This window comes from Leptodactylus fuscus, chromosome 3, assembly GCF_031893055.1.
Source record: "Leptodactylus fuscus isolate aLepFus1 chromosome 3, aLepFus1.hap2, whole genome shotgun sequence".
Classification (NCBI taxonomy): domain Eukaryota; kingdom Metazoa; phylum Chordata; class Amphibia; order Anura; family Leptodactylidae; genus Leptodactylus; species Leptodactylus fuscus.
The window spans coordinates 238101071-238115319 of record NC_134267.1 but is presented as its reverse complement, the minus strand read 5'-3'; the positions used below and the strand labels follow the sequence as shown (position 1 = coordinate 238115319).

At 44.3% G+C, this 14249-nt stretch overlaps 2 protein-coding genes across 2 annotated transcripts; both read right to left on the bottom strand.

Annotated features, from left to right (window-relative positions):
- Window positions 1-1622: 1622 nt before the first annotated feature.
- On the bottom strand, window positions 1623-2570 carry LOC142198621 (olfactory receptor 5AR1-like). Its single transcript, XM_075269651.1, has one exon. The coding sequence runs from the start codon at window positions 2568-2570 to the stop codon at window positions 1623-1625; it is 948 nt and encodes a 315-aa protein (XP_075125752.1).
- A 4552-nt stretch (window positions 2571-7122) lies between these two features.
- On the bottom strand, window positions 7123-11530 carry LOC142198620 (olfactory receptor 5AR1-like). Its single transcript, XM_075269650.1, has 5 exons — window positions 10598-11530; window positions 8893-9177; window positions 8439-8562; window positions 7773-7856; window positions 7123-7217 (listed from the first exon to the last, which is right to left on the bottom strand). The coding sequence occupies exons 1-5, from the start codon at window positions 11528-11530 to the stop codon at window positions 7123-7125; spliced, it is 1521 nt and encodes a 506-aa protein (XP_075125751.1).
- Window positions 11531-14249: the final 2719 nt, after the last annotated feature.

Genomic DNA, 14249 nt, shown 5'->3' with positions numbered 1-14249 from the left:
CAATGAACATACGAACCTATGTAGCTGGGGGAGAACATATACGAGTGCAAGATCATCTAAACATGTACAAAATCTCGATGGGGATAAAGTATAGGCGGTGCGACCAACAGACTAGGTGGACAGAAAACCTATAGTGCACAAACATCCCTGGGAATATCCCCAAAACGGTTCACAAAACGGGGCTCATACCAAAGAATAATGACCACAAAAGAGCGACCACAATACAGTCAATCCTATTCAAAATCAGTACAGGGAACATAGAGGGTCTTATCAAAGGACACCCATACCAAAGAGCACTATCTCATCCAGGAAATAACCAAAAACTGGCTAAATAAATGCAGCTGCAATGGCATTATTCACAATTTTGGCAAAAAACAAAAACAAGACAACTAGTAGTGTGAAGACACCTGCCCATCACACCTATTTGAGGGTGTTTGGTATCCCATTATAAACTATATTCGAATAACATTCAGTAGACCATTTTACTACTCTTCCATCAACTCTTCTACTCACCTACCCTTCTCTGGTCGGTCTCCTTGAGACTGTGATAACTCATCCTCTGCATGATGAACAATCTGCAGGGTGAGCGATCGGGCTTGGAAAAGATCGAATCACGATCAGCGATTGAGCAAATGTCACGATCGCGATCGGCTGGAAAATGATCAGAAATCGGATTTTGAAATCTCAAGATCGGCTCAACCCTAAAAGTGAATTTTCCCATAGAGAAGGATTGGCTAGGGTTGAGCGATCGGGATCGGAAAAGATCAAATTCCGATTGGCGATCGAGCAAATTTCACGATCAGGATTGGCCGGAAAATGGTTGGAAATCAGATTTTAAAATCGATCCTGAAATCTCAAGATCGGCTCAACCCTACCAATCTGGTTTCATGGTGACAAGGTCTAGCTCAAGGTCGCTGCCGCCTTTCTTAACCCAGTGCCCAATGTCCAACCCGAGGTGACCGTCAGTAATAAAAATGAGATGAGTGAACAGAAAAATGTTCGATATTCGATATTCGTTTCCAGTAGCCCCACAATATTCGACTACTCGAATCGAATATCGAACCCTATTATAGTCTATGGGGGAAAAATGCTCATTTCAGGGGTAGGCAACATTCGATCAAATTATACTCACCAAGTCCACGAGTGAGGGTCGGGCTGGATTCTCCGAGATGTCTTCTCCGTGCAGCGTCCCCGCAGCATCTTCCGGCTCTGAATTCACTCTGCCAGGCATCGGGCCTGGGCAGAGCCGACTGCGCATGCCCGCACTACAAGAAAATGACTGCTTACAGTCAAAGCGGCCATTTTCTTGTAGTGCAGGCATGCGCAGTCGGCTCTGCCCAGGCCCGATGCCTGGCAGAGTGAATTCAGAGCTGGAAGATGCCGCGAGTACACTGCACGGAGAAGACTTCTAAAGGTAGGAGAAGAACCAGCGTTGATTGGCCGACTGTATAGCATTCGGCCAATCAATGCTGGTTCTTCATCAAATTTTTCCATTCGAATAGCGAGTAGTATTCGATCGAGTACGAGTATTTCAAATACCATAGTATTCGATCGAATACCTACTTGATCGAATACTACTCGCTCATCTCTAATAATAAATAAAAAATATTTCTAGAATCCAATCACCTGCTCTTGGTAGAACATTGAGGGGCAAATTTGGAGACAAGTTTTTTCTGAGCTTCTTTAACATCTTTATTATGGAGACAGTAGATAAGAGGGTTCAATGTTGGACATATAATGTTAGTCAAAACTGAGAAATATTTCCCATAGTTTGTAGAGTACCTAGACGATGGCCCAAAGTACATGACAGCTGAGGTCCCGTAAAATAAGACCACCACTGTAACATGGGACGTGCAGGTGGAGAAGGCTTTGGCTCTTTTTGTAGATCTCATTTTCACTGCCGTGGTTAAGATACAAATATAAGATGCAATAATGAACAAAAAGGGGATAAAAAGGGCAATAAAGCAAATAATGACAATCAAAACTTCACTGGAATTAACATCTGCACAATGCAACTGGGTGACGGCGAGAACCTCACACATGAAGTGGTTTATCTGGTTAGGATAGCACAACCTGAGAGGCCTTTGAATGAGTGGAATAATGAATATCATGAAGCAGAAGACCCACACAAGAGCCGTCATTCGATAGCAATTGCTCCATCTCATCAGAACCTGGTAGTGGAGGGGACGACAGATGGCAACATATCGGTCATAAGACATCAGGGCAAGGAGAAGACACTCGGCTCCTCCCATCAGAAGAATAATATATAACTGGGCTCTGCAAGCAGCGAGTGAGATTAGTCTCGAAGGAGATACGAGGTCTACCAGTAATTTTGGCATAATCGATGATGTGATACTTAAGTCCATAAAGGATAAAATGCAGAGAAAGAAGTACATTGGGGTCTGTAACTTGGTGTTAGTAAGAACCAGATACAAAATTAGACCATTGGCATTAAGACACACTAAGTAAATGAGAAGAAACACCACAAATAACACAAGGTTTGTCATCAGATCCTTGGAAAATCCCAGTAGAATGAACTCAGTGGCCAGAGTCTGGTTACTTGTATCCATCTTGTAGAATCCTGTAAGACATTCGGGGTAAGAAAGTTAAAGATTTTTTTCTATCCATAAGTAAAATTGGTGTTGAACAGTGGTGTAACTACCGCGGAAGCAGCAGAGGCAGCTGCCACAGGGCCCGGGACATTAGGGGGCCCGGTGACAGTCGCGTTTTTTTCTTTTTTCTTAATAGGCCGTTACTGGCTGGAGTTATTCCAGACGGTAACGGACCCTATTTACTTACCGATCCTGGCTGGGCCGGGATCGGTAAGTGACACCACGGGTCCCACAAACACTATTATTATAAGACTATCTTTGTAGACCCCCGAGTATAATGATCGAAGGCCCGGGAGACGTAAGAAACATAAAAAAAACTGTGTTACTTACCTCTCCAGGCTCCAGGCAGGCTTCAGCCTAGTTGTCTGACCTCTCTGACATCACATGAACCCGGCCTGTGTCCCGGGTCTTGTGACATCCGACATAATCGAAGAAGGCCATCAGTGGAGGACTGCAGGGGAGCCCAGACCCCAGAGTATAATAATTGTTTATGGGTGTCCACAGTGGGACATAATACTTTGTGCAGGGGCCACTATGAGACATAATACTGTGAGCAGGGGCCACTATGGGGCATAATACTGTGTGCAGGGGCCACTATAGGGACATAATACTGTGTGCAGGGGCCACTATGGGACATAATACTGTGTGCAGGGGACACTATGGGGCATAATACTGTGTGCAGGGGCCACTATGGGGCATAATACTGTGTGCAGGGGCCACTATAGGGACATAATACTGTGTGCAGGGGCCACTATGGGGCATAATACTGTGTGCAGGGGCCACTAAGAGACATAATAGAGCATGCAGGAATGCGTAGGAGGGGGTCGGTCGAGGTCTTTGGCGTCGGTGTCGGTCGGGGGGGGGGGAGCCATGTCAAAAGTTGGCTACGGGGCCCCGCCATTCCTAGTCATGCCACTGGTGTTGAACTTTCCCAGTTGAGACCCAGAGGATGAAGGCCCAAACTCCAACACGATAATGGCCCAACAGAAAACTAGTATTATAGTCTACTTCCTAGGGTTTGTTGCAGGGTGGGCTCCAAGAATTATTTTATCGGGTGGACCAAAGGAAATCTTAGTTCAACACTAGGTATAATACAGTACATAATGGGGGGAATACACAGTAAAGTCCTGCCAGTTATCTGGTGCAAACATAGTGCATGACACATGGGCAATAGAAGCAAAAAAAAATGGCCACTTTTTAGAAAAGCGAGCAGAGCAGGGGGGAGACCAAGATGGACCGTGGCACAGAACCAACAATTTGGCACATCTTTGGCATGAAAGGCCATGCATCAAAGATACACCACAACTACACCCACTTTTACCAGACAACTGGCCTAGATGGTTAGTAAATTGATGTCCTCCCTAAATAAAGTCATAGTTGTGGCTGAAACAATCTTAAGAAAATAGAAATCTATAAAAAAAAAAAGAGTACTTAGGCGTTCTTTTTGGATGAACTAGGAGAGGGCAAATGTTTGCCATCGTTGGTTCCTCTACTTATTTTGAGAGTTGTGAATATTGTAAAACTTATCTTCTTTCTTTCTGATGGCTAAAATTACCAATCTGTGGAAAGGAGACAATAAGGACAGAATGTGTAATAACAAGCAGGTTGTATCAGGTCTCCTCCAGCTGACCCCTGATAGTGCCCCATAAGTCCTACTTCTTCTCTCATAGAAGGCTAACCTATAAACTACACCTGGTACCAAGCATGGAGAACATCATAGCTCAGCAGATTTTCATAGTGACCATTTCACTGACCACATACAATAAGTAGACAACACTCTTCTATCGATGGTTGGTATTGCAACTCAACAATTGGATTGGATTGGTCCTGATGCCAAACAGTTGTCAATTTTTAATGAATACAGGAATGAAGTGTTATATAGACTTCATCCAATCATTGGAATCGGAGAATGGATGAAAAAAATGGAAAATTGTTCAGGGACACAGCGTCAGTCAAATGAGGCTTGTCATTTAGCATTTTCTACTAGGTCCTCCAAAGGCTGTGAGTACGGACCCTCTATAGAACCTGACAGTCCCTATTCCCCATTAGAAGTAACGCTCCTAGGTAATAATACTCTCCTATTACCTTCTGCAATCCTCAACTTTCCGATGCCTCTGAAGAATCATAGTGGCCCCTGCACACAGTATTATTTCCTATAGTGGCCCCTGCACACAGTATTATCCCCATAGTGGTCCCTGCACACAGTATTATCCCCCATAGTGGCCCCTGCACACAGTATTATCCCTAATAGTGGGCCCTGCACACAGTATTATCCCCCATAGTGGCCCCTGCACACAGTATTATGTCCCATAGTGGCCCCTGCACACAGTATTATGCCCCATAGTGGCCCCTGCACACAGTATTATGCCCCATAGTGGCCCCTGCACACAGTATTATGCCCCATAGTGTCCCCTGCACACAGTATTATCCCCCATAGTGGCCCCTGCACACAGTATTATGCCCCATAGTGACCCCTGCACACAGTATTATGCCCCATAGTGGCCCCTGCACACAGTATTATGTCCCTTTGTGGACACCCATAAACAATCATACTCTGGGGTCTTTTCAGACCCCACAGTATAATAATCAGAAACCCGGGGGAATAAAAACATAAAAAACTACTGTTTCTTACCTGTCCCCCGGCTCCTACGCTGTCGGCCTCCGCTGCGGTCCTTCTGCAATGATGTCGGACGTCAAATGACCCGGGACGCAGGCCGGGTTCATGTGACGTCAAAGATGTCAGACAACAAGGAAGGATGCCTGGCAGGATCGTGGAGAGGTAAGTTACAGTGATTTTTATGTTTCTTACCTCTCCCGGTCCGCCAATCATTATACTCGGGGGTCCGAAAAGACTCCCGAGTATAATGGTTGCAGCGGTAGCAGCTGTCACCGGGCCCCCATTGTTTCCTGGCCCTGTTGCAGCTGCCTCTGCTGCTATGGCGGTAGTTGCGCCACTGGCTGATGCCCCATCACAGAACTTGTCCCTGGACCCATGACATCACTAAGATTGAGAGCACCAGTCACCACAAGGAGGACCAGTATTGTTTTACTCTTACCTTGGGTTTCCACCCCAGAGTATAGTAATTTCACTTCTGTTCCAATCCAAACAAGTTTGGACTGAAAAGAACCAAATGGTTGACTTGCCTGAACCCAAATCCAAGCTACTCTTCATAGTTTGCCATCTCTACTGTAGACTATTGGTAAAATTGCTTCTTATTTCAGAATAATTAGATATTATAGGCATGAGAACCATCTGGTATACTGTAACTTCACATGGGGACTCTTCACCAAACTTTTAGATCTTCTGTCGAACACTGTTATGCTTATAGTGATGTTATTTAAAGTTCTTAAGAATGGGTCAGGTTGAATAGAAGAGGAGTAAAGAAACTCCGGAGATCAGGATCACGGCAGATCTGCAAAGCTGTAAATCTAAGGTTGAATTACTTAAAGAAGGCTCCAATAACTTGCGATGGTGACAACTCTTCTGTAGGATGACTGGTCGCAGGTCATTGTGTCTAGATAAATCCTCCCGACTTATTGTAAACTGCAGTCTTCGGTGACATACGTAACCCGACAGAACTATCGTAATTATATATATATGTCTAGGTGAGCTCTTGAGATTAATTATGGCTACACAACCTATAATAACAAGACCTGTGGGATTTAGGAGGAGTTGTTGTCACGCTGGATGTTGTCCCACCGGGTCGAATTATCCACCCACCATTATTGATATGACTGTTTCATGCCTTGCTTTATTCAGGAGAGTCGATACATTATTGTTTATGGCTATAGACTGATGTGTCCTCACATACCTGGTCAGACATGTCCATATATATGTATCACAAGTTAACGGGTTTATGACCCAAAAACCATTTATCCAGAGGATAGAAGATACATAGCTGACTGATGGCTCCCTGACCCCTGAGACCCCAATGATCCTGTGAATGGAGGATGTTTTCCCATTACCCCAGTCTGGCTGAATGCAGGTGTGTCCCTTGATAGATGGCGCTTCCACTCACTTGAATGGGAGGATTGGAGATGGCTGGAGTAATGCATTCTGGTGCATCCATTTAAGTGAAAGATACCAATGAGATAAGAGAAAAACGGGAGAATGGTAGAGCGCTAAAGGAAAATAATGACAGATTGCCAGAGGAAACATAACCTTATTGATTCAAAAGACAGTGATAGGCTATGCGTTTTGACACTGATCAGGGAGTGATCTTGTGAAGGTGGGACCTCTACTGCTTTCTGTGCCCCAAAGGCTGGTGCTCCAACCTTCCTACCACTGCCCGTGTAGTCCCAGGGAGCCCTCCAACATAGGCGGTTCCTTGGCTCCCTTCCCCACCTCCACAGTTGGTGGCCCTCCCTTCTCCACTCCCCGTGGAGAGGTACCAATGACCTCCAGATGTTACCACTCCCACCTGGTGACGTCAGCTCCCCTATATATGCTCTTAAGGGTTTTATTGAACCTCTCCACTAGGCCGTCCATCTGGGGGGGATATACAGAGGTTCACAGGTGTTTAATTTTCAGGAGCTTACACACTTCTTTCATTATTTTGGACATAAAAGGAGTCCCTTGGTCAATCAGGATCTCTTTGGGTAGACCTGTCCGAGAGAGCATATAAAAGAGCTCCTTGGCAAATAAGTTACTTGAAGTATTTCTCAAGTTTCCGGCCTCGGGGTATCGTGTAGCATAATCTAGCACCACTAGTATATACTGATGCCCCCTAGCTGACTTCACAACAGAACCTACCAAGTCTATGGCCACTCTTTCAAAGGGGACCTCTAAAATGGGTAGGGGTACTAAAGCACTTCTGAAGTGTGACACAGTAGCGGTTAGTTGACAATCTGGGAGTATTTACAATAATCTTGGATATGTTTATCAATTCCTGGCCAATAGAAATGCTGTATAATATGCTCTTTGATATTTTCATACCCCAGGTGACCTCCTAACACAGGCTTATGTGCCAGATCTAACACTACCCTCTGATAGGGCCGGGGCACCACCAATTGATCAACAATTTCTCCCCGTATTTACTTCACCCTATTCAGTAAGTCTTGGTTCATGGACATATAGGGAAACTCCTTATGAGCTCCTGGATACTGGGTTTCACCGTTTACCACTTTTACGTTTTCTCTAGCAAAGAGACAGATTAGGACCTCTCATTTGAGCAGTCCCAAAATTGTCCCAGGACACCTCAAGCTCCAGGATCTCAGGAACTCCCTCCTGACCTTCAGCATTACCTGAAAACACAGACAGGGGAAAATCATTACCATCTTGGGTCACCCAAGCTGGTGTTTCCATGTCAGTATAGAAGGGTTCAGGGTTAACCTTAGGCAAGATATTATTAACATCTTTAGGACATCGTGGCTTCTGCTTTTTCCACATGTCCCAGAACAGAGGAAAATCCCTCCCTATAATCCCACTATGGAACAAGGACTTAACCACACCCACTTTGTGAGAGGCGGGGCCAGAGGTAGTTGTTATGGAGACCTCTGCAATAGGATACTATTAGGATACTCGCTCCAGGAGAGCGAGTACAGCACACCCTGCTACAGTACACATTTGCAGTTCAGATGCAGTTTCTGCTGGGTTGAGCAAACAGGAACACCCACCTAGAAATTCTGCAGTCCATGAGCTCAGTCGTCAGGGGACAGTAGGCAGAAATGTGACCCAATTCATGGCACCACCAGCATCTGAGATGGTATGTGGGTCTCCATTCTGAGACCTGGGTTTAAAGTTCACATTCCCAGCTGCTTATTTCCCCTCTGAGCATTCTCCCACCACAACCTTCCTTACCCCTACAGTAGTCAGTACAGTCTTACCCATCTTGGGGGTAACAGGTCTGGGAGACATCTCCAGGAGCTCCTCAGTAACTCGGTACCATTCCACTAAACCCACCAGCTCATCAGCCGTTGTAGGTCCCTCTTGTCCAACCCAGTGCTGAACCTTAGGTAGAAGCACTGTATTTTTCCAGAACCACTCTATAAACCATCTGTGCCGGAGTGACCTCCTCAGACTGAAGCCATTTCTTCACCAGATACACCATATGCATCTGGGGTCAACGTGGGAGACTCTCAGGGAAAGTCCAGTGGTGCACTCTCCCAGCATGTACATGTATGTTCATACCAAGACATGCAAGGATCTCACCCCTTAGATTGGAGTAGTCCTTAGCCTCCTGTTCACAAGGTCATAGTAGGCCTTCTGAGGTTCCCCGGTGAGAAAGGGTGCCACAACATCAGCCCACTCATCCTTTGGCAATTTCTCTCACTCGGATACTCGCTCAAAAACCCAAAGATATGCCTCTGCATCGTCTGTGGATGTCATCTTTTGCAGGGAACTCTGCACAGCAGCTTGGGTAGTGGTCTGTATCCTCCGGGTCTCTCTTGCACCAGCACGCTCTCCTGCCATCTTCTGGTCCACCAGAGCCTTGCAGAGCTGTGTCAGCGTCTTCATAAGCCTCAAGTTTATCTCCTGCTGCTGGGCTTGTGCTTGTTGCTGTCGCCTCTCAGCTTCCATCAGGGCGTTTTGCTGCTGTGCTTGAGTCTGCTGTTGTAGGATGTCCTGCCCAAACTGTTTTACAAAGTCCTCCATGCTGGCGGTCTCCTTTTTAATCTCCCCTGCAGTTTTCACCCTGGACATAGGAGAGGGAAAAAAAAGTCTATGTCTCTTTAAGACTGTTTAACTTGGGTTTGCCTGCAGCCAAAGCACTATATGTGGAGAAGTTAGCTCAGTAGAAGCAGTGGTGCGGGCCCAAACAGTCAAGACAAGGACACAAAATTTGCAGCAAACTGGTTTATTTAGAAAAAAACAGGAAAATAAATAAACCTTCACCTCAGGCAAAAAATGAGCAAAACAGAATACAGCCTTAACTTCAGGCTAAAACAAAATACAAACATTTCTGTCCGATTTCTGTCTCCTGCCCAGTTTCCGGCAGGAAATGGAAACCTGCATAATGGAGGCTGGGGCGCTGATGTGAACCCGCCCTCATCTCAGCGCTAACTAAAACAGTAGGTTCACCTAACTATATATGTGACTTACTTCCAGCCACATGAACAAAACAGGAGCAATATAGTCTCACCGGACTCAGGGTTACAGGACAGAACCACACACCTCATGGAACCGCTCTGCAGTGCAAGAGCTGCAGTCTTTTCTGGCCCAGTAATGAGCTGAGGATCTACACCTGAGCTGAGGCCTACTCCAGATCCGCCTTGGACCACACATAAGTCAGAAACCTGGGACTGATTGTTAGGACCTGTTAGGCCATGGTGTTAGGGTTGCAGCCTGTTCCGCTGGTTCTGTTCAGTCCAGCATTCATGGGGTTAATCCTCTTGCAGCCGATAGGTGTGGTCAGTCTGCTGACTGACACTGGTGTCGGCCTATCGGGATCTGGCTTGAAGCACCTAGGCTGGTTGATCAGTCTCGCCTTCCCTCTATTTAAGGAGGCTGGTTTGGACGCCGGGTGCTCTAGCCTCAAACCAAAAACCTGAATCGTGCACGTCAAGGCGAACATTATTTTGGCAGTAAGCTGCCTAAGCTAGGTAGGTCTTTAGTTAGAATTGTCCCTAGTAATTGCCCAGGGAACTCTTGCCTTAGCTAGTCTGAGACCTGTGGTGCTACTACAGCAGGTGTGTGTAGTGGTTGGGGCCCAGGAAGCTACTGGGAGCACACGGTCATTGTTAGTTGTGTTATCTAGTGGTGAAGTAACCATTAAGACTTTAGTATTCATTTTACTGGCTGCTTTGTTCTGCAGTGGTAGCATCCTTGTGTAGCTAACAGTGAAGCACCTAGTTGTGGTGTAGCCCGGCAGTGAGGCTAACTGTTGGGCCTTGTTCCCACCAGTGCGCTCTGCAGTTCAGAGCCCAGGGGGCTCCACAGGATTATTATTTAGTTTTTTTTAATATATCCTGCTAATACTGATATATATGGACTCCAGTACTTTGCCTGTCACCTTCTCACAACAGTAATATACCTATTTACCTACCGAAAATTTATGTGCAAGCTTCAAGAAAAATTTTCTCTGGGCGGCTTTAACATCTTTATTATTAAGAGAGTAGATAATTGGGTTCAATGTTGGGCAAATGACATTATAAAACAGGGATAAATATTTCCCATAGTTTTCTGAGTACTCGGATGATGGCCCAAAATACATGACTACCGCTGTACCAAAAAACAGAACCACCACCGTAACATGGGACGTGCAGGTGGAGAAGGCTTTAGCCCGTCCCGCGGACTTAATTTTCAACACTGAGTATAGAATCCGGATATATGATATTATAATGAACAAAAAGGGGAGAAAAAGTGCAATAAAACAAGCGATGGGTGTCAAAACCTCATTATAATGGGCGTCCTCACAAGCCAATTTCATGACCGCTATAACCTCACACATGAAGTGGTTTATCTGGTTTGGATTGCAAAATGTGACAGAAGTTCCAAAGGATGGAAGAATGAATATGACAAAGCTGGAGACCCACACAAGAGCCGTCATTCGATAACAATTGCTCCACCTCATCAGGACCGGATAGTGGAGGGGACGACAGATGGCAACATATCGATCATAAGACATCAGGGCAAGGAGAAGACACTCAGTTCCTCCCATCAGAAGAATAATGTAGAATTGGACTGTGCAGGCGGCCAGGGAGATGACTCTCTGACCCGACACCAGATCTACGAGTAATCTTGGTAAAATTGATGATGAAACACACAAGTCCATAAAAGATAAAATGCAAAGGAAAAAGTACATTGGAATATGTAAATTGGTATTGAGAAGGATCAGACACAAAATGAGACAATTGGCAAAAATAGATACTAAATATACGAGCAAAAATACCACAAATAACACAATGTTGGTCTTAAGGTCCTTGGAAAATCCCAATAGAATGAATTCAGTGGCCAGTGTCCGGTTCCTTGAATTCATCTTTAAGTATCATGTAAGAAATTCAGGATAAGGAAGTTTTTAGTATTTACAGGAATAATATTGTATTTTCTGGGAAATAACTAGTAATGACCGAAACCAGCGGTGTACCCAAATCACCGTAATTCTAGATGTTTTCCCTTCTTTATAAATCATGATGGAAAAAGTAACTTTGTGGATTGTGGATCAAAATTACCAAGAAAAAAAAATTGTACTCCTTGGTTCTTCTATTGCTATACTTAAGACCGGGGTCCCACGTGGTTACCCTTAGTGGAAAATGTTGGAATTGCAAGTTTTTTAGGATGTTTTTATTATACATGGCAATTTGGAAAATTAAGAACATCACCACCAAAATTTCTTAAAAATATGTTTAACCTAAAAATGTAATTTAAAATCTAAATCTGTATACAATGGGGAAAAAAGTATTTAGTCAGCCACAAATTTTGCAAATTCTCCCACTTACAAAGATGAGGCCGGCCTGTAATTGACATCATAGGTGACCTCAGCTATGAGAGACAAAATGAGAAAACAAATCCAGAAAATCACATTGTCTGATATGGAAAGAATTTATTTGCAAATTATGGTGGAAGATAAGCATTTGGTCACCTACAAACAAGCGAGATGTATGGCTCTCACAGACCTGTAACTTCTTCTTTAAGAGGCTGCTCCATCCTCCACTCCTTACCTGCAGTAATGGCTCCTGTTTATAAAAGACACCTGTCCACAATCACAACCTCAACTGCCCACTATGGTAAAGACCAAAGAGTTATCGAAGGACACCAGAAACAAAATTGTAGTCCTGCACAAGGCTGGAAAGACTGAATCTACAATAGGCAGCAGCATGGTGTGAAGAAATCAACTGTGAAAGCCATAATTAGAAGATGGAAGACATACAAGACCACTGATAGTCTACCTTGATTTGGGGCTCCATGTAAGACCTCACCCCGTGGGGTCAAAATGATCACAAGAATGGGAGAACTTACACAATTGGTGGCCGACTAAATACTTTTCTTCCTCACTGTATAAAGAGCTTTCCCCCACCATTTGGGAGTTGGGAATTGAGTGCAGTTTGGGGGCTCAGAGCTTCCTGGCTTATGCGGCCGTCCTGAAGTTAGACCAAAATCAGTAGATCAAAGTGCAGTAAAATGCTGCCGTGTTTCGGTGGGCTTGTGACTCTAATACTGACAGTGAAAGGCAGTACCTGCAATGATGTGGTGAAAATGGTGGTGAAACCAGTTACAAAGTTCTTCTGTACCAGCAACTACTTCAAAAAAAGTGTCCAGAATACCTGGGAGTCCTGCAAGTGGAAGAGTTGAGACTATGTGGCACTGCTCACAATCGGAGTCCTCTCGGATCACAAACATTGACCCTTCCAATGTCTCGGTGAAATGTAATTGAATCTGATCACAAGTGGTGCATGGGTGCTGCCATCGTAAGATCGTAAGACCTTTATAAAGTTCAATTTGTGCTGCAAAAATGAAGTCCTCATAAGGCTGTATGAATGGAAAAATTAAAAAGATGGGGAGGAAAAAAACAAAAATGAAATATGGTGGAGACGAGAAGGGGATAAAAAGCCAAGCGGGATGAAGTGGGAGAAGGCAAATGTTTGTCCGTGGCCGTACCAATACTGAAACTTCATTCCTTCATTCCTTTCTGAAGTGAAAGATGACAGATAAGTATTTTAAAAAAAATGTGAAAATTTGAAAATTCTACATATTTTTGAAATTCTATTGAAAAAATTACGTTATAGAACTAATTTCTGCTGTGAGAGATGTCAGAAATGTATTTAATAAAATACAGATTTCACAAACAAAAATTAGAAAATTTAATAAATCTTTGAAATGATATTTCATTTCATACATCGTATATTTGCATAGTCCTATCTGGCATCACCGAGATCACAAACAGGAAGAGTAAAGATAAAGGGAGGGTCTCCAGCAAAGATGTCACACTGGGCGGCCGAGCTGAATGGGAATGGTGGACCTCAGCCTACAGACAACGCAATACGTCTATATATAATGTGTCTGTTATTGGCGAAAGATGACAAATAATTCCAAGAGATTGTCTATAATGTCCCTGGAGAGCAACCCCTGAGGATGTCTAGGATTATTACTATTAGTAGCCAACGCATTGGGAATAGAGGAATATGACTGTAAACATTAAGAAGAAGGGAGAAACATTGAAAACAAGGTGATATTCGTAAGACCATGAAAAATGTCCTGCCTGTTTTTGACAACACATTGGTTTCCATTTGTACATCCAAATGGCCACTTTTTTGACAGCCCATTTTTCATGGCCGTCAAGATATGACATGTGCTATCTTTTTCCAACTGGATTTAGACAATGCCATGTGAATAGATCCATTGAAAATCATGGGTTCTATAATGGCCCAAAAACGGTCATGCCATGGCCATTATTCTCTGCAGACATGGCCCTTTTTCATGGATATGAATACCCTTTTTGTCTGTGGTCACCATCCAGTGCCATCCTCCAACAGAAAATTACAACTTGGCGAGCAAAAACAATAAGTCCTTAAACTCGGATTGAAAGTGTCACCAATGGGCCTGGTAACCAAGAAGTAAAAGTTTCATCAAATTTTCCTGCGCTCTTCTGTGATGTCATTGGCCCGGGTTCAGCACCGAGGCCCATGATTAAGCTTGACGTGCCCATGTGATCACTAGTGACCGAATCACAGACTTCAGCTATGACCCACTCGGGCTGA